At 32.3% G+C, this 20,507-nt stretch overlaps 2 protein-coding genes and 1 pseudogene across 2 annotated transcripts in view; 2 read left to right on the top strand and 1 right to left on the bottom strand.

Annotated features, from left to right (window-relative positions):
• Window positions 1–3,184: 3,184 nt before the first annotated feature.
• On the bottom strand, window positions 3,185–5,518 carry LOC111241073 (annotated as a pseudogene).
• A 2,019-nt stretch (window positions 5,519–7,537) lies between these two features.
• On the top strand, window positions 7,538–8,734 carry LOC106753577. Its single transcript, XM_022777604.1, has 3 exons — window positions 7,538–8,009; window positions 8,090–8,450; window positions 8,548–8,734. The coding sequence occupies exons 1-3, from the start codon at window positions 7,886–7,888 to the stop codon at window positions 8,732–8,734; spliced, it is 672 nt and encodes a 223-aa protein (XP_022633325.1). The 5' UTR covers window positions 7,538–7,885.
• A 1,923-nt stretch (window positions 8,735–10,657) lies between these two features.
• LOC106753628 overlaps window positions 10,658–20,507 on the top strand; it is a 93,017-nt gene continuing 83,167 nt past the window's right edge. Inside the window, exons 1-6 of the mRNA XM_022777581.1 lie at window positions 10,658–10,726; window positions 10,804–10,897; window positions 11,718–11,797; window positions 15,746–18,558; window positions 18,964–19,517; window positions 19,924–20,484. Of these exons, the coding sequence (XP_022633302.1) occupies window positions 15,945–18,558; window positions 18,964–19,517; window positions 19,924–20,484 (3,729 nt within the window). The 5' untranslated portion in view covers window positions 10,658–10,726; window positions 10,804–10,897; window positions 11,718–11,797; window positions 15,746–15,944. The remainder of the gene's footprint in view (window positions 10,727–10,803; window positions 10,898–11,717; window positions 11,798–15,745; window positions 18,559–18,963; window positions 19,518–19,923; window positions 20,485–20,507) is intronic.

The raw sequence follows: 20,507 nt of genomic DNA, 5'->3' as shown, positions 1-20,507 counted from the left end.
TACAAACTTCTAACAAGACTTTTATAGAGGGTTAGATCCACTTTTTTTCTCCCTCTTCATCCTTACTCAACTTGATGTCGCATTCCATAGGAGTGCCAATTGGATTAACATCATCCATCTTGAACTTCTTAAGGAGCTCTTTGGCATAGCTTTCTTAAGTAATAAAAATTCCTTCATTTCCTTGCTTTACTTCAATTCCGAGATAATATGCCATTAGTCCCATGTCGATCATTTCAAATTCCATGGTCATATCCTTCTTGAATTCCTCAAACATGCTTGGATTGTTCCCTATAAAAATCAATTCATCGACGTACAAGCATACAATCAAAATATCTTTGCCTTGACCTTTGATATAGAGTGCATGCTCATATGGACACTTGATGAAATTCGCTTCTTTGAAGTACTTGTCAATTCGAACATTCCAAGCTCTAGGGGCTTGTTTCAACCCATAAAGTACTTTCTTTAATTTCAAGATTGTCTTCTTCACCTTTGACTTCATATCCTTGTGGATGCTTAATGTAGACTTTTTCTTCAAGAACTCCATTTAAGAAGGCGGATTTGACATCCACTTGATGTATCTTCCAATTATCCTGAGCTGCTAATGATATAATAAGTCTAATCGTTTCTAGCCGAGCAACTAGAGCAAATACCTCGTCAAAGTCGATGCCATCCCTTTGACTGTAGCCTTTCGCCACTAATCTTGCTTTGTAGCTCTGAACTTCTCCTTTGTAGTCCTTCTTTGCTTTGTAGACCCACTTGAAACAAATTGCTTTATGCCCTTTTGGAAGCGATACTAGCTCCCATGTATCATTCTTCTTTATTCCCTCGATCTCTTCATCCATCGCATTTCTCCAGCTCTTCTTTTCAATTGCTTCTTGGAAGTTCATGGGCTCACAGTCTGCAAATAGACAGAATAAGTTAACATTGTCTAGATTTTCAATTACCTCATAGACTTCTTGGAGACTTCAAAAACGTGGAGGTCTTTCACTTGAACTTTCATCTTTTGAGGGGTTGTATCTGATGAAGCAGGTGAAGTAGCAGGTGCCTCTTACGGTTGTTATTGTTGTTCCACATCATCTTCTTTAATGCACGGGAAGAAGGTATGGTCCTCACAGTTTGTCAACAAATCACATTCTCCTTCTTCATCAAATACTACATTTTGAATGATGATTGTTTTCCTTGTATCAGGATTGTAGAGTTTGTACCCTTTGGAGTTGGCATCATAATCAATGAAGATGTACTTTTCACTTTTGTTATCAAGCTTACTTCATTTCTCATCTGGTACATGGACATGAGATATGCTTCCAAAGACTCTAAGATGAGAAATATTTGACTTTCTTCCGCTCCATATGCTTCTTATGGTGTTTTTCCACTAATGCTTCTTATTGGAGAGTGGTTGGTTAGATAGACTGCACATGCAACAACTTTAGCACAAAACTCCTTTGGAAGTGTTTTGCTTTTAAGAATGCTCATTGCCATCTCTAGGATTGTTCTATTCTTCCTTTCTGCCACTCCATTTTGTTGAGGGAATCTTAGTACTGTCAAGTGACGTCTAATTCCATTATCTTCACAATACTTCTGAAACTCTTTTGATGAGAAATCTTCTTAATGATCAGTCTTCTCAATGATCAGATCTCAAAGCTTTGATCATAAGGCCACTATCCTTCTCAACATGGGCTTTAAACTTCTTAAAGTTCTCGAGTACTTCTGATTTTTCTTTTAAGAAATATATTCATGTTTTACTTGAAAAATCATCAATGAATAGAAGGAAATAACTACTCTTAGTGAGTGATCTTGGCTTGATTGGGCCACACATATATGCGTGTATGAGTTTTAATGGCTTTGAGCTCTTGAGTCCGACTCATTTGTGTTGAGACTTTGGCAAGTGTGTCAAGTCGCTCAAGTAGTAAAACCGGTAAGACCGGATATCGTTTCCCAAGAGACTTCAGTATTACTTTACCCTCGTATAATTACTAACTAGTTTAAGCTAAAGAATGGTTCCCTTTTTTGTGTGAATTTGTGCATTGAAAGTAAATATGATGCAAAAGTTAAAGGGTTGAAATTCTTGGGACCAAAACACTAGAAAATGAAATGATTGATGATGATATGGAATGGATATGTTGGAGAATGATTTCAACTAAGACCCTCCTATGCAAATGCACTATACNACTCTTCTTCATTAACTTGCTCTTGTCAACTAGCTAAGTTACTCAAACCCAATCCCTTGGTGAGAAAGCCTAGGTTCACTTGTTACATCCCAATCCCTTGACAACCCAACAAGTTCACCCGCATTAAGAAAAGAAGTTTAAGGCAACTAAAGGTCCTAGCTCTATCCCTAGACACTATTTCCCTTAGGTGTTTAGTCTAGTTCAAGGTTCACACAATATTTCCCAACATTAAGTAAACCCTAAAATCATGCCATGGTTGATCAAGTCATAACAAGCATTAAGCAAAAGACATAAACACCAACAAGTAATGAAAGAAGCATTTTTCCATTTAAAACAAGTGCATTTACAAATGAGGTTCTTCATTTACATCACTCTCCAACAAAATGTACTTAGCTCTCCATTACAATGGAGAGCTTGAGCTTACAATGGAAGGAAATGGTGAAGATGGAGACCTAAGGAGAAGGAAAGGAGAGCTCCCACAGTCCAAAACCAGCTCCAAGAGGTCCAAAAACGTCTTTCTGAGCTCCAGCCGCCAAGAAGATCCAACCCTAGACGAGTGTCGGCCTTTTATAGTTGCAGGGAGACATACCAGTAAAAGTCGCGCCCAACGTCATATAGGTGGCGCCCAACGTGAAATGTTGATTGAAAACAGTGAGTTTTCACGCCCAGCTCCATGTTGGTGACGCCTAACGTGAAATGCTCCCTGAAAAAAGTGAAATCTGGCGCCCAACGTGATATGGGTGGCGCCCGGTGCCAGTTCTCCAGGTGAACTTCTTCCAAACTTCTTCTTTCTGATTCTGCTTTGGTTCTCCACTCTTGATAACTTGAATGCCTTTCCAAAGTACTCCAAGTTCCTACAAAATTCGAGGAAATTAGAGATGAAAACTAATGTGTGTAACCTAAGCTGAGTTTATTCACAAAGTTATATTAAAGAGAGGATTAAGCGTGTTTCAAGCTTTAGGAGTGTTGATTTGGCAAGAAAATTGCACCATAGATAATGGTAAGAATTACCGTTATCAATTTGGAAAACTCAATAGAAATTGTTTTCCAAGTAGAGATCCTTCACAAACTTGGTTTGGATGAGTAATACAAGGTAACCCTCTCACCATTGCCTTCTTGGAGAACAACTTTAACCCTTTAAAACTAAGATGGCCAAATTGAAGATGTCAAAGCCATGATTGGTCTTTGTAGCACATCTTGAGACATAGTGGGCCATCACTTAGAATGTTGAGCACAAATATTTTATTTCTTGTCATTGGGACCTTCGCAATGAATTTACTTTTATTATCTTTTATAGAAAGGTTATTATTCTTAAGTTGAATATCATAACCTTTCACTAAAAGTTGTCCTAAGCTTAAGATGTTGTTCTTCATGTTTGGCACATAATATAGTTGGAAATAAATTGATGTTCTCCATTCTTTAGTCGGATGAGGACATTATCTTTTCCTTTCACCGCCACCTTTGATTCATCTCCGAAAGCCACATTTCCCTTTACTAATTCATCAAGCTCCACGAACATGCTTCTTTTCCCACACATATGGTTACTTGCTCCACTGTCTTGGCCCATGTAAGTTAGTAGCAAGGTACCACCTTCTTGACACCTTTCTTCAGCATAGTTGGCTTTGTCTTCGACTTTATTTTTGTTGGGGGTTCTACATTCAGAAGCATAATGTCCAAATTTATCACAATTGTAACACTTGATTCGTGACTTGTCATACCTTGAATTAAGATTTCCTCTCCCACGACCTCTGTTAGATCTTTCTCCTCTTTGGTTATTGTTGTAAGGCCTTCATCCTTGTCCACATCCATATGCATGCCCTCGTCCTTGTTCTTGACTATAACTTCGTCTTGGTTAGTTGTATGCATTTTCTTCTTTTCTTTAATCAACGTGTGCCTTGAGGACTTGCTCCACGATCTCTTCCTTCTTCTTTTTCTTTTCTTCATAAGCTTGCAACGTAGCAAGAAGTTTCTCTATTGACATGGCCTCCAAGTATTTGGTTTCTTCGGTAATGGTGACAATATGTTCAAACTTTGGATCTAATAATCTAAGAACTTTCTCCATAATTCTTACATCATTTATCTTCTCACCATTTCTTTTTAGTTGATTAGTAACTGTCAAAACTCTTGAGAAGTAATCGAAGACTAGTTCACCTTCTTTCATATGAAATACTTCAAACTCTCCTCTCAAAGTTTGAAGAAGTACCTTTTTGACTTGATCTGCTCCGTTGAAAGAGATCTTAAGCTTCTCCCATGCTTCCTTGGCTGACATGACTTCGAAAATCTTCTCAAAAGTATCTTCGTCTAATCCTTGATAGATTAGAGAGAGAGAGTTATCTTTTCTATCTTCCTTGTGTCTCTCAAACTCTCTTTTTGAGCTTCAGAAAGACTGTCTACATTCTCTAGCTTAGTGTGCCCGTTCTCGACCACCTCCCACACATCATGTGCACTAAGCAGAGCTATCATCCTTAAGCTCTAATTGTCGTAGTTGGTCTTTGTGAGTATCGGGACTTGAAAGGGAACTTTGGTATTTGCCATTTCTATGATGATCTTATGGCTCTTGATTTTGTTGGGAGGAAATTTTAGAGGCTTGAAGGAAGTGTTTAAAAATTGGGAGAGGTTGGAAGATTTTGTGAGAAGGAAAGACTTGTTATATTGAATGCTTCTAATTTTTTTTTTTTTTGGCTTGATTACAAATGATTCAATCACCCCTATTTATACTAGGAGTACTTCCTTAACCAATGGTTAGGATCTTGCCTCCACAACATTAATCTAAGGGTCATTATTCATTCTTTAGAGATTTCTAAAACATTCATATTATTTTAAACTTATATACGGACATCTTATAGATAAACATCCCTAGATATTTTTGTACATCATTCTAGAATCCTTGTAGATAGGATTTTCTAGAATTCTATTTGGTCCTTTTATAATCTTGGATTTTTATCTTATAGGCCCAAAACACAAAATCAATTTACATTTCAACATAGATTAACTTTGGAAAATTATTTTCTTTTCAACTTTCTCTTAATAGGCTAAACATAAAGCAATTATTTTTGCGGAGAAAGAAGTGAATCTAAAAAATTAGTGACATTGCTTAAACTTAGTTATACCAACAATACGATAGAAATGGAATACATTAATAACCAGAGTTAAGATAATATTTAGCTTGGTTTAAGAAGTATCTTGGTGTATAAATTGCAGATATCGAACTCAGATTTTGTTCCCCCGATTGGAAGTATTGAGTGTCTTTCAAAACAACCACATGGTTTGAACTTGATTGTGATACACAATATTAGAGAGATTGCACTGAAAGGCTTTGATAAGGCAAGGTACCTTTTTAAACTGTCCATTGCTTCATCATTGATGATGTTGGAAATTTTGAGAATTGAGCATTGTGGCGGACTTGAGTACATTATAGACACTGATGATGAATATGGCAAAGAGTATATGAAAGCTATCTTTCCTAACTTAAAAAAGCTCTCAGTGGATAGGTGTTATGGATTGGAATATATGTTTGGGCAATATGACGTAGCTAATAAGGATTATAAGGAGATTCATATTCAATTCTCAGCATTGGAAATACTCTCTCTTAACTATCTACCAAGCTTTGTTAGCATTTGTTCTACCAACACTGTCACTGTGACGTGGCCATCTTTGAAGGACTTTGAGTGTTACAGATGTTTGTATCCATTTTATGGTTCTGTAAGTTGTTTGACGATTCCTACAAATTCAAGAGAGCCTACAAGTACGAAGGTAGTTTTGTCTCTTTTTTTTATGATTATTAATTATAATTTCTTTTTTCGTTTATGTTTATATTTGCTCTTAATGTCCTACAGGATCCGAAAGGGATTCAGAACCATCTCCCCACTTTGCAAACTCTATACATAAAGCGTTCTGATGCAGAACATATTTTTTGTCTTAATGAACATGAAATGATTGGACAACAAGTGAGTTTAAGGTTAAAGTATTTGTCTTTGGAATTTCTAAGTCAAATGACTTATATTTGGGTGGGTCCCAACAATTCACTTACTCTCCAACATCTTACCACATTAGAAATAAGGGATTGTGGAAAGTTAGAAGTAATCTTTCCTTCTTGTGTTTTAAGAAGCTTACCAGAGTTGAAGTGCTTAACCATATCAGAATGCATGGAATTGAAGCAGATCATGGAAGAAGACGAGTCCAATATTCTTTCTATAGATGGAGGCTCTAAAGTAGAGGAGATTATTGGATGTGATAAAGAACCTTCAAACAATTATTTTGCCTTCCCAAATCTTAAAAAACTAGAAATAATTGAATGTGCGAAATTGGAAGTAGTCTTTCAAAAGTCTGTTTTAAGATGTCTACCAAAGTTGAAGCTTTTGATGATAAGCAAATGCAAAGAATTAAGACAAATCATTGAAGGGGGTGTGGAGGATAAAAATTTGTCTAATCCTGTTTCTCCTCAACCATGCTTCCCAAAATTAGAAGCATTGCTTATTGATGATTGCCACAAGTTGAAAAGTTGTTTATCTGAATCTTCTTCTAATGACCTTCCCAATCTTCAACTTCTGGTCTTAAATGGAGCCTATGAACTAGAAGAGCTTGTTGGATGTAAACAAGGAAAGACTAAAGTTGAGCTTCCAAGACTCAAACTTTTAATATTGATGCATCTGGAAAACTTCTATCAAGAGATTGAATTGCATAATTTAAAGAATTGCATTGTCTACAAATGTCCAAAACTCTCTTTGACTTCAACAAGAACTCTTGAGAAGCTCCGTCAAGATTTTCCTTACAAAGGTAAATAATATATAAAATCTTCAAATTTAAACTATTAATGGAAGGATGTCAACATCTTGAATTAATCTTAAATTATTAAATGGAATTTTTATCTCATTTCTATTCAACAACGAAAATATATTATTATACTCAAATAATTTTAAGAATTTTAGGTATATTCACATTTTATTTGCCCTATTACAGTCAATTATTTTGTACAGATTTCATAAACACAGAACTTGATAGTTGGGAATTCCAATGCATATTAAGATTCATATATGAAGATTCAACTATTAATGGTAGCGACAGGGACTTCACTTCATCACAGGTCAGAACGAAAAAATCTATGAATATGAATACAATAAAAAAAAATTAATAGCGTATTCAGTCTCATTATTAGAATAACTTTTTTTTTTTTTAATTTAAGTACTAAATTTGATCTCATTTTTATTAGAACAAATCATTGTGATCCATTAAAATTAATGTACCATCAAAATTCTTAAAGTAAATCATCTTTGGTAGATCAACAGAAGCCACCTTAATTAATTACCAACAAATGTACATCTGCTAAGTAATTTAACAGGAAAGGAATGGTTGATCACTCAAAGCGAAGGAATGAACAAAGAAAATTATTGTTGTCCCTTGATTTTGTAATATAAAGACTAACTCCTAACTTGCTTGTGCAATATTTTAAAAGAAAGTTGGTGTATGAGGAATGAAACAATGAAGGAGGTTTTCCATATCAATATGCACTTGAAGAAGCAATATTAATATATAGGGCTCCTTTCAAACTTTAGAGCCACTCCCTCAATCGTACTTTTTCAATTTTTAATACACAGGAGATTGAGGACGAAGGAAATGAGAGCACTGAATCTTCATCAACTGGAGTTGAAGACACTAGCATTGGAGATGGCGAGGACATACTTGCACTAGATTCCAAGGTAGTTGAACAAGATGATAAGATGACTGAAGGCAAGCCAGGAATAGTGGCAAGCCAAGGAATCCAAGTACAAGAAGGGCTGAACCTTTTGCATAAACAAGAGGGAATAGATTTTGTTCCTAACAACAACATTGACATTTCTTCAGGTTTCTTATTTCTTATTTTCTCATTTCCATCCTATTATTTCCATATCACCCTCTCAAACTTCTTACAGCTTCTTCTGCAGATATCCGTACAAGATTGGGAGCATATAAACATTTTGTTGATCTGGATGATGCACAGATTTCTCTTCTGGTGGAGGCAATTACTTCATATCCTCATCTCTGGAATGCTTCCAAGAAGTTTAGTGATCGTTTTCAAGCTTGGAGGTTGAAAATTTTGGCAGATATGTTGTCTTTCCTTCAGAAGGAAAGTGTCCATAGTGTTATTCCTCAAAGAGAAAAAGAGTTCTATAAACTATGTGAAGAAGCTATTTTAGTTGGATTTGAGAGTTCATGGGTAGAGAAAATGCGTCAACGTGTTGTGGCAAGGAATCCTAAGCTGGGAGAGGACATTGCACGGAGACAAATAAATGAGAATTCTAAGAGGTATGACTATTTTGTTGGATGATTATACATTTGGTGGCATATAAAATTCTTACAAGATTGCTAGCATCTGTTTCTGAGTTTTTTGTTCTCTGGCAAGCAATTTAAGCTTGTTAAACAGGTATAGTAGTGGGGACGTTGTTGAAGAAAGTGATGGGCCTAAGATTAGATTGGAAGAAGGTTCTGACTTGGTTGATAAAGAAGGTGAAATAGGTGTTGCTTCTAATGACAACATTGTGGCTATGAGAAATGAAGAAGCAGAGAAGGAATTTGAGTACCAAGAATAGCAACATCATTAACAAACTCGCAAACAGTTGAAAAGTCAACACCCTCAAATGTGAGTCTAATAAATCTTTTTATGAGTATTGGATGAGACTTTTGTGATTTTCAACATATTTGGTCAAAATAAAAAAGATGTTACCATTCTCATTTATTATTTGTCGAGGAGGGTAATTGAAAAACAAAATAGTACTTAATTTCGAAATTGGAATTTAAATTTAATATATTTGTTAACATCACTCTTACATTTTGTTCAGAATATTTGCATATTATCTTTTTATTTAAATTACCTTTTAGGAAATCTTTCGATTTTATGAGTTATTATTTAGATTTAATGAATATTTAATATTTTATTACATTTTACTCTATATATAAAGTATATGAATAAAATAAAATAACAAATTCCTTACTACAAAATATCTCTTATATATTTGATATATTTCCAAAACCCTTAATCATAACCGTTGATTCATCTTGCTAACTAGCTTAGATGTTTATGACAACAACACAATCCAACACCATAATAATTGTAGTACAAGCCAAGGTCACTAGAAATATATCTTATAACAGGGACTTATTCTTGAAGAAGAGATTGTTAGGAATACTTTCAATGTGAGTTTAAAGTCTTTATTTGGATAAAAATAACAAAATTAAACATCATATAAGAAAAAAAAATTTATAAACTTATTATCTTAAAGTTGTAGATTGAAAATAATGTTAATTTTTTATATAAGTTAGATTAAGGTCACATTCATATAATCTTTCCTTAATAATTCCCTCAAAATAAAAAAAAAAATCACATTTTAACTTCTACTTGTACTTATATAACTCATCCAAAATGGTGATAAGAAAGTCAATGCTTTGCAACTTGTTTGATGGTAACGTCTTTTGTATTATATTTTGTTGAAATTAACCGCAGCCAAATTGAGGCACGTATTGCCAAAGAAAGTGAAGGGCATCCTAAAATCATTCAAAACTTTGGAGGTGGCAAAACAGAGCTTGAAAATGCGAGGAAAGACGAATCTCAAATGTGTAGTCAATATGAGCTCAATCGTATGACTGCTACAAATCCTTCGTGAGGGTTTTCGTTGTTCATTATTATTAAGGTCAAAGTCTTGTGTTTTTTTCTAGTGGTTTATGCTTCAATAATAAGGTAGCTTGGTCCTAAATGAACTTAATGTGCACCCAACCCATCAGCTACCACTCATCATACAGTTTCAATTTAGTTTCCAAATTTGGATGGTTTTATTTTGTTGTAAGTTTGCTATCTTATTTGTTGTGTAAGAGGTTATTCTTCGTAAAACAGACAAAACAAGTGTTATTATAAATAAAAAAAAAGCAATTTGTTCTCTATTGTAACTCAGTGATCAATTGCATCTCATTTTTTCTTCAAAGTTACAGAATTTTTTTTTTCCTTTCCTCAATGAAAAATGGCATCATGGTGTATGACATCAGTATGGCTTAAAGATTTTCTAAGCAAACTAGAAATTAAATAAGAAGAAAGGCCAATAATAAGAGTGGATAACAAGTCAGCAATTGAGTGGGGAAAAAGCCAGATCAATCATGAGAGAAGCATACACATTGGTGCATGCTTTTATTTCATTCAAGAACATGTGAAGGAAGGCAATGTTGAGATGGCTGCTACAAATGGTAATGCAAGATTAAGTTTACAAAAATGAAATTGGTAAATCTGTCCATTCTCCTTTTTAATAGTACCCCACCCGACAACAATAATAAATAAACGACAAAGACTTTTAAAGATATAAAAGTGGAAGTCAAAACATCCCTCAATCATGCAGAGTATTAATAAAAGTATGTTGAAAAGAAGTATAAAAATTAAAAAGTATTGATAAAGGTTTTTTAAAATAATAATAATTCAATAAAGAAAAGGAAGCAGACAAATTGTCAGTGTTAGAAAAAGCTGTGCTTTCATTCTTATCGCATTGTATGGCATACTCTATAGTCGATTCAAGCAATGGAGTTCATTCGTCTCTGTGGAGGTAGCAATCACTGTAGAGTTATGTTCTGTTTTGATTTGAAATTCTAATCGTTTCCGTTTGTTTTTGTGTTTAAACAGTAACATAACGTTTGAGCGTCTCTGTAGTTTGAAGTGATGGATGACTTCTTTCTAGCCAATTCTTCCATTGCTCTCTGCATATTAGTTAAAGCAGGTAACCTAAGCTTACATATTTCTCTTCATTTTCCACTTCCAAATTAGTTAGATATCAACAACATCTGTTTTTTCTCTTTTTTACTTAACTTCAAAGCCAAAAGAGTATAAACAGAGTTCATACACTTTTATTCCTATTAAGTTCAAAAATAACATTAAATATTTTTATTCAAACACCTATAATTAATTTTAATTATCTATTTATTCACAAGACATGTATGTGTATCATGCTATCTAATATATACATATTCTCTATCTACTAGTAATTCTTATTAAATTTTATTTCAGTTTTTCTTTTTAAAAATTAAATTATCAAAATAAAGTTATTAATGAGAAAAATATTTTTTTTTTTTTTTAAATTTGATCTTTACATCTATAATTTTTTTTTTATCAAGAATAAAGATTAAGTAAATATGACATAACGTTTTGTTTATTTAAATGTTTTAAATTTAAATCTATAAAATTAAATTCATTCATAAAAATTAAGTTCTAAACCTTATACTTTAATTCAACTTTTTTTTTTTTTGCATTAACAATTCAACGTATAATTTTATTTGAATTATATTTTAAAATTAATAATTTTAGCTAAATTTATACTTTAAAAATTTGTTGTTAAATAATTTTATTTAAAAGTTAAAAAATAAAATAAAAAATATATTCGATACGTATGAAGAAAAAAAGTCATGGTGCATTTTTACAAATATCTTTTTAAACAAGATGAGTATTCACTATCAATTCCTACCTTAATCCGTGTTACTACTGTTTATGTTTGTAGATAATGTGTTTGTGTTTATGTTTATGTCAGTAACTTAACTTTTCAGAGTCTCTTTGAAATAATGGATGATCACTTGTTTCTTTCTCGCCAATTCTCCATTCTCTCTCTGCGTATTACTTAAATCAGGTAAAGTAATCTTTTATCATTTTCCACTTCCAAATTACAAACATCATCTTTATTTCACATCCCATAATCAATTATACATCATATATGTAGAAGATGAACATTTTTAACATCATCTAAATAATAAATATGGATGACTAAAATACAATATGCTTTCTCAAATTATGCTTACACTCACTAATTTTATGAAGGTGCATGTGTAATGAAAAAAAAAAGTGATATTTAACATACAAATGGAAAATTTGTGTAAAATTTTAAAAGCAGTTTGGTCTCAGTTTAATTTCAGAAAACATAATACTATCATTTTACTTTAAACAGAGTTAATTATGTCCTTTCTACGAGAGAGTAAAAGTGTAACTACTTCAAAAGTTTATTTAAATCTAATTAATTTTTAACCACAATGAATTATTTTAAACTAAATGTGTATTTTTAATTTTTAATTTTTTTCCCGTAGTTTAATGTATTAATAAAGAAAAAAATAACATAATCATAATTATCATCATATTAAGTCAAACACAAGTATTTAAGTAATGAAATTTAACTCATTAATTCAATCTCATTAAATTAATTTTATATATATATATATATATATATATATATATATATATATATATATATCATAAAATTGGATTAATTTTTTATCAATGTGAAAATTTTAATACATTCTCTTGAGGACATTGGGAATGGTAAAGAGGTAGGTTTGAAATACCTAATTAATTTCACTAAGATAGATTTTTAACAACTTTAAAACCATATTAAGGTAGTTGTACTTAATGGTAACTTAATCTTATAAAATCAATTTAATAAGGTGGAGTTTCCATTCACTTATGAATTATAATTTGTGCATATCTTTATCTAATGTAGAATTTTCAACACACCTCACATTAAGGACATCGAGTATTCATATATCTCATAAATTGCAGCTTTGAAAGTAAGTTTTGTACTTATATCTATCTGACGTGAGATTTCGAACATATCCCTCACACCAAAGACAACAAACATGGAAATAAAAGGGGCCTATATAACTAGTGACACAATCGGCATAACTAGTCTTGCTAGAATAGTCTATTAGTGATTTTGGTAATGTGAAAACACATAGCAAAACTTAACGATTTTCGAATATGCATGATATAGAAAGCCAAAATAGGATTTTAAAATTATGTGATTCTCACATATATTAAAGAAAGGGTATGTGTATGCACAACCAAATTATGTAGATAGTTTATCTAACCCTTGAGTCATGTCATGAATAAAATATACACAACCAAATAGACGAGGAAAAATGTGAAAAAGAGGGTCATTTATAAAAAGAATGAAACAAGGAACCTTATTATTGAGAGAGGAGGATGACATCTTGTTAATAAGAAGTTAGGATTACATCTTCCAATGTTGAGAAATAACATTTGCACCAAGCAGTACATTATGAGTAGTCTTAACTATGTGTTTATTTTTTAAAAGAAAGAGATGAGAACAAAGAGGTATTACTAAACATGTGATCAAAATCATCTGAGTCAATTACCCATGAATTTTGACCTTCCATTAATTGGGAAATGTAAGTTGTTAATGTATATGGAGTTTCGGATATTTGTGCCAAGCTATTAGATTTTAACTTTAGATACTCTTGTTATTCTTCATTAGTGAATTTGGAGTCGACAATTTCTGCCTTAGAGACATGGGCGGTCTTGGTAGGAAAATCATGCTATGAGAAACAATTTTCTTAGGAGCGATCTTTTTATAGTATGTGCACTGAATACGTCATCGTCCTCCACGTTCTCTTCCTCATGTGACAACCATAACAGACGGTTCCATAGGTTCATGAACTTCCTTTCTTTGAGGTATTAGAACTCTAAAGAGACTTGTGGTCAAACTTTCCATGGAAAGGATCTCATGATGGGTTAATAGTTGATCTCTAAGATGATCAAAGTCTAGACGTAGAGAATGAAGAATCATTAGCATATAGTAATTGTCAAGTTTCTTTTTTATTTAATCCAAAGACTATTCCAAAAACATCTTTATTTCTTCAATTGCGAACTAAGCTTCAGTCATGAAGAATAATCGATTTGTTCAAGGGATGCAAGTCTATTTACAAAGTCAAAACTATTGAATATAAATATTTTGAGCTTTTTTGGAAAAGAAGTGATAAATTTTAAAAGTTGTAAGGGAAACCAAAATCTCCGGTTCCACATATTGGCACAACACAACACACAATTAAAAATCAACTGGCTTCCATTATTCAATCTTCTTAAGAGGTACGTGGTCATGATGACCTTGGCTAAGGAACTATATTTCAATAATGCCGAACACAAAAAATAATTTTTTTCATTTAGTTTTTCAATAGTAATGGTAGGATTTTAAAAAGTGATAGGTGTATAGACATTTTAAAAACAGATTCTGAAAACAAAACAATAGTCTTTAAAGGAAAAAACTAGGTTCTATAGAAAAACCCTTCAATCCACAAGAAAGAGTGAATCTCTTTGTGACTAAGTCCACCAAATAACCTCTAAACAAGACACGTGGAAGGAACGTATTGGGGTTACTCCATCGATGAAAACTACGATGATAACTGATGACGATAGAAGACTGCAAAAAATGCATCGAAAATTACAGATACCAACTTAGAATTGAAACAAAAAGAAATTATGTATTTAGAAGTCCTAAAGAAGCTTGATGAACTCCTCTTTTTAATCTTTCATTAATAGGACTTAATACATTTGAACCACTTAAAGACAACTCATATCAACTAATTAATATTATGTAATCATTGAAGTTTGTATTTTCCTCAATTGATTCAGTACCACGAGTTGACGTTTTCATGACTTTCACATAAGATTCTTAATAGTTTTAATTAATCCCTTTGTCAATAATTAACTACTCTTATAATTGGCCTCTTATATAAGTTACATTTTCTTATAATAGAAGTTCGGATAAATTATGATACACATGCCACCTCACTCAAAATTTCCAAATAGATGCAAAAAAACTGTTGAAAATAATTAATTTAGTCTTAAAGAAAATAAGGAATTAAAGTGAAGATTGTGTGTTTAAAAGAAAAAAAAAATTGAAAATTAAATTATAGATAAGAAAGCAAAGTGTCTTATATTATATTAACGGAAATTTTTTGAAGAGAGGGTATATGATAAACATGATCTTAACTATTTAAGTGAGGAAAACGGTGAATTAATATATTTCATTATAATGAATTAATACAAGTAACAGAAGTTGAAGACTTGAAAGTATAGTTTTGTATAACGAATTGTTTATAGAGTGATTTTTGGTGTAAAGTGTAGAACTCTTGTTACTCATCAAGTCACCAATCGTATCATGCATATAATAACTTAATTCCCAGATCCTCTATCACAATTAACATTTTAAGGAATTATGTATTTTTGTTCTTTTTCTATTTGTACATTTTATCTAAAATTGATATAATCTAAAAACGTGGATATAAATTTAAATATGAAAAATTAAACTTACAAAAAAAAGTATAATGTTAATTTTGTATACATGTTTTAGTTTAAGCTTTGGTTAAAGATATTTTGTACTGGTACACTTTTTTTTTTTTGTCTATTTAACAAATCTTCTCATCTACATACTTCTATGTTTGAAGATGTTTTATTTTTTTTTGTTGGTGGGAGGGTAAAACATTTACAAAACATAATTTAAAAAAAAAATGTTCGACAGAATCATCAAAGTGACGAAAAATATATTTAAAAATTCTTATCAAACCTAAAAATTTTAAAAGCAATTATTAAAGTTATTAGATTTTTTTTAGTGTATCCCATAATTGACTATTTAGGATAGAAAACATTAAATTTAATTGCTATACTTGATAAGTTTTTAAGTTTTTATGTACTGAAACGTGAAATAAATTATTTTAAAATCATTTTGTTACGTAATACATCTAAATATAATTGCAAGACTTATAAGTGCGGTTTATCTTTTCTTGTTCAGGTTTAAGAAAGTTGTATATGTTGGAATAAATTGATGGAGTGTCTCTTTGGTTTTGCATCTTCTGTTTCAAGAGATTTAGTGTGTGGAGTATTAAATCAATTATGTTATCCTTGTTGCTTTAAAAATTTCGTCAAAAGGCTTGAAGAAGAAGAGAACAATTTGATTATAACGAAAGATAGTGTCCAAAAATTTGTTACGCATGACAAGAAACAAGCGAGAAAACCCAGTGAAATTGTGGACAAGTGGCTTGAAGATGCTATCAATGATGTACACAATGTCAATCAGTTGCTGGAAGAGGCTAAAACACACAAACATTGTTGCTTTGGGCACTTCCCAAATTGGATTTGGCGATACCATGTTGGAAAAAAAGTTAGCAAATAAAACTATGGACCTCGTAAAGTTCATTGAAAATGGTAGAAAATATGTGCCATTTGACCGCATCGCTACGCTTCCTTCAAACACCCTTGATATGCTTTCAGAAAAATGCATGAATTTTGAGAGTAGACAATCTGCTTCCGAGCAACTACTGGATGCAGTGAAAAATAATGATGTTTCCATGATTGGGTTGTATGGGATGGGAGGTTGTGGTAAAACCACCTTAGCAATGGAGGTTAGGAAATTAGTAGAAGCAGAGCAAAAAGTTCTTTTTGTACCTGTTTCAAGTACGGTAGAAGTACGGAGGATTCAAGAAAAGATAGCAAGTTCACTGCCATTTGAATTTCCAGAAACTGAAGAAATGCAGAGAGCCCAAAGATTGTGCTCAAGATTAACTGAAGAGAAAAATATTTTTATAATTCTAGATGATGTATGGGAGAAGCTTGACTTTGGTCGTATTGGGATTCCTTCTTCTCAACACCATAAAGGTTGCAAAATTCTCATTACCACTAGATTAGAAGATGTTTGTATTTCAATGGATTGTCAAAGAAGGATTTACCTGCCCATTTTAACGGATGAAGAAGCATGGACTCTTTTCCAAAATAAAGCTTTTATATCAGAAGACACCCCTGATACCTTAAAGAATCTGGGAAGATTAATTTCCAATCAATGTAAAGGATTGCCTGTTGCCATTGCAGCTGTTGCTTGTAGTTTGAAGGGAAAAGCGGAGACGGTATGGAGTGTTGCATTAAATAAATTAAGACGTTCGAAGCCAATAAATATTGAAAGAGGTTTGATTGATCCCTACAAGTGTCTACAATTGAGCTATGACAATTTAGATACTAAAGAAGCTAAATCATTTTTCCTGTTGTGCTCTGTGTTTCCTGAAGATTTCGAAATTCCAATTGAACTTTTAACAAGATATGCAATAGGATTAGGTGTAGTTGGAGAAGTTGACTCATATGAAGAGGCAAGAAGTGAAGTGATTGCAGCTAAAATTAAGCTTGTTAGTTGTTGTTTATTGTTGGATGCAGATCATGAATGTATCAAAATGCATGACATAGTTCGTGATGTGGCCCACATAATAGCAAAAAATGAGAATAAGATGATCATGTGTGAAGTGGAGAAAGATGTTAGAGTGGAACAAAATTCAGCAAGATATCTATGGTGTGCGAAATTTCCAAATAATTTGGATTGCTCCAATCTTGAGTTTTTATACTTACGGACAAAGATGAAAGGATTTGATGAAATTTTCAAAAGAATGGGAACGCTCAAAGTTTTGATTCTTGTCAACGATGAGGGTGGAAAAACACGATTGTCAACAATATCTTTCAAAACATTAACAAATCTTCGTTCTCTACTCATTGAGAATTATGAATTGAGCGACTTCTCATTTTTTGGCGGTATGAAGAATCTCCAAAGTCTCTCGTTATATTATTGTTCACTGCCTTCATTTCCTGAATCACAAACCGATGTTGCAATTACACTAAAATTGTTAGAGTTGAATGAATGTGACATTAAAGTGAAGAATTTTGAAGTGATGAAGAGAATCCCGCTTTTGGAAGAGTTGTACATTATTGATATTAAAGGAGAATGGGATGCTAACAGTGAAGATAATATTGAATTCTTTAAGACGTTTAGCATTCCCGAAACACTGCAAAGGTATGGAATTGTATTAGCATCTTATAATTTTGAGGATTTTGATGATGGAGACATTTATATTCATGGAAGAACTTTATTACTTAACCATTTTGACATATCAAATGAAGTAATAAAGGGTTTGGCAAAAAAAGCAAAGGATCTATTTGTACGCAATATTGATGGAGGTGCAAAAAATATGATCCCTGATATATTTGAAATTGAAGGAGGAGGTTTGAATGAGTTGAATAAGTTGGAGATACGTGATTCTGCAGAGATAAAGTGTTTGATTGACACTCGTAGTCACTCGAGTGAGGTGGTAACTCTCTTCTCCAAGTTGCATACGTTGAGAATAGGAAGCATGGAAAATCTAAAAGCTATATGGAATTGTTTTCTTCCTGCCAATGGACCTTTTGAGAACTTAGAGAAGTTGTATTTAAGTGATTGTCCACGGTTGACATTTCTCTTCACATATGTGGGTGCTCGAAATTTGGTACAATTGAAAATATTAAAAATATCAGGATGTGATGAACTGAAGCATATATTAACATATGATGAGAAAAGTCAAGATGAATTCACCACAGGGCATCCAGTACAAATCTTCCAAAATCTTCAAGAAGTAGAGGTAGATAGCTGTCCAGAATTAAAACATATATTCCCAGCCAACATTGTTGGAGGATTGGGTCAATTGAAAGAGCTCAAGATAGAAAGATGCGACATGCTAGATCAAATAATTGGAGATATTGTTCCATTAACAGACCAAGATAGAAAAGAAGAACTTTATGAAACAATTGAGGAAGGTAAGCATCCATATTTCTATAGCCCTTTAATTCCCACAACAACAGTTCTGAACCATAGTTTAGTTACATATTTCCTTTTGTATTTATAAATATGTTTAACTGTGTAATTGTGTATTAGTAAGTCTCCATGGTATTGCTTAGTTAAAAATGGTGACACATGTAGCTTCGAACTTATTTACGCTACTAATATACTTTTACTTAAACTTGTTAATACACTACAAGCAAAATTGGTCTTATTTAAAATTAAAGAAAATTATATTTGCATGTGAAGTTGTTTGTTAAATTTAAAATTAAAGACAATTAAAGGCCATTATTTTCATCATTATTAACTGATCATTTGACTCTCTTGATTGTGGTTTTAGTTCCTAGAAACTAATGTTTTTTCAATTTATAATTGCTTTTCAGGAACTCTATCCAGCCTTGTAAGCCTTAAGATAAATTGTTGTGGGAAGTTAGGCTCAATTATTAAAGCATCTATAGCTAAAACCCTGATTTCTTTGGAAGAATTGTTCATACAAGACTGCAAAAGTTTAAAGGATATAATAACTCACGAAAGGATCATTGAAAATCAGGAGGAAAGTATTGTTGAGGATGAGCATGATAGTCAGAGTGATATTTCAATCTTCCAAAGTTTGAAAAAGATACATATCAGTCAATGTGACTTATTTGAGGGTATATTCCCTGTTTCTTTTGTTGGAGAATTGAATGATATAACAAATAAAGAGGCTGCTGATTTGAAAGACTTCTCTAGTCGAAATAATACTCAAATTGAGCTTCCTGCTTTACAAGTACTTGAACTTGATCATATTCGGAACAGAACCATTGTTGGTAGTTATGATGTGATATGTCCATCTTTAAGAACACTATCATTGGATATTGGGAGATATGTTGGGTTTTTCAACATAAATTGTTCAACAGATGCTTCAGAAGCTACAGAAACAGATTCTGTGGCAATCAAGGTATGAAAAACCATCATTTACATTGTTTCTCTCTTTGTGAATTTACAAAAATTAATCTAAATATTTGAATTTCAAGATGATGTTGTGCTATAAGTAATAAATGGTCTTACATGCCCTGCCACTTACTAGTGACCTTAGTTCATACCATAGGTGCAACATAAATTTTTAATATTTATGTATTGGGATAGATTATTTGGAATATATTAACTTTGGAAAATTATTTTGTTTAATAGGATAAATAGAAATCAATTATTTTTTAGTAAGAAACAAGTGAATCTAAATAATTATAGACATTGCTTAAACTTTTATATGTACGAACAATATGATAGAAATTGAATACGTTAATAATCAGAGTTAAGATAATATTTAGTTTGGTTTAAGAAGTATCTTGGTGTATAAATTGCAGATATCAAACTCAGATTTTGATCCGCCGGTTGAAAGTATTGAATGTCTTTCACAACAACCACATGGTTTGAACTTGATTATGATACACAATATTAGAGAGATTGCACTGAGAGGCTTTGATAAGGCAAGGTACCTTTTTAAACTGTCCATTGCTTCATCATTGATGATGTTGGAAATTTTGAGAATTGAGGTTTGGAAAGGACTTGAGTACATTATAGACATTGATGATGATGAATATAGCAAAGAGAATATGAAAGCTATCTTTCCTAACTTAAAAGAGCTCTCAGTGTCTTGGTGTTACCAATTGAAATATATGTTTGGGCAATATGACGAAGCTAATAAGGATTATAAGGAGATTCATATTCAATTCTCAGCATTGGAAATACTCTCTCTTAAATTTCTACCAAAGTTTGTTAGCATTTGTTCTACCAACACTGTCACTGTGACGTGGCCATCTTTGAAGGTCTTTAAGTGTGGGAGATGTTTGTATCCATTTTATGGTTCTGTTAGTTGTTTGACGATTCCTACAAATTCAAGAGAGCCTATTATCACTAGTACGAAGGTAGTCTTTGTCTTTTGTTTTTT

The sequence above is a fragment of the Vigna radiata genome, unplaced genomic scaffold (genome assembly GCF_000741045.1).
Source record: "Vigna radiata var. radiata cultivar VC1973A unplaced genomic scaffold, Vradiata_ver6 scaffold_134, whole genome shotgun sequence".
NCBI lineage: Eukaryota > Viridiplantae > Streptophyta > Magnoliopsida > Fabales > Fabaceae > Vigna > Vigna radiata.
This window is presented reverse-complemented; position numbering and strand designations above follow the sequence as displayed.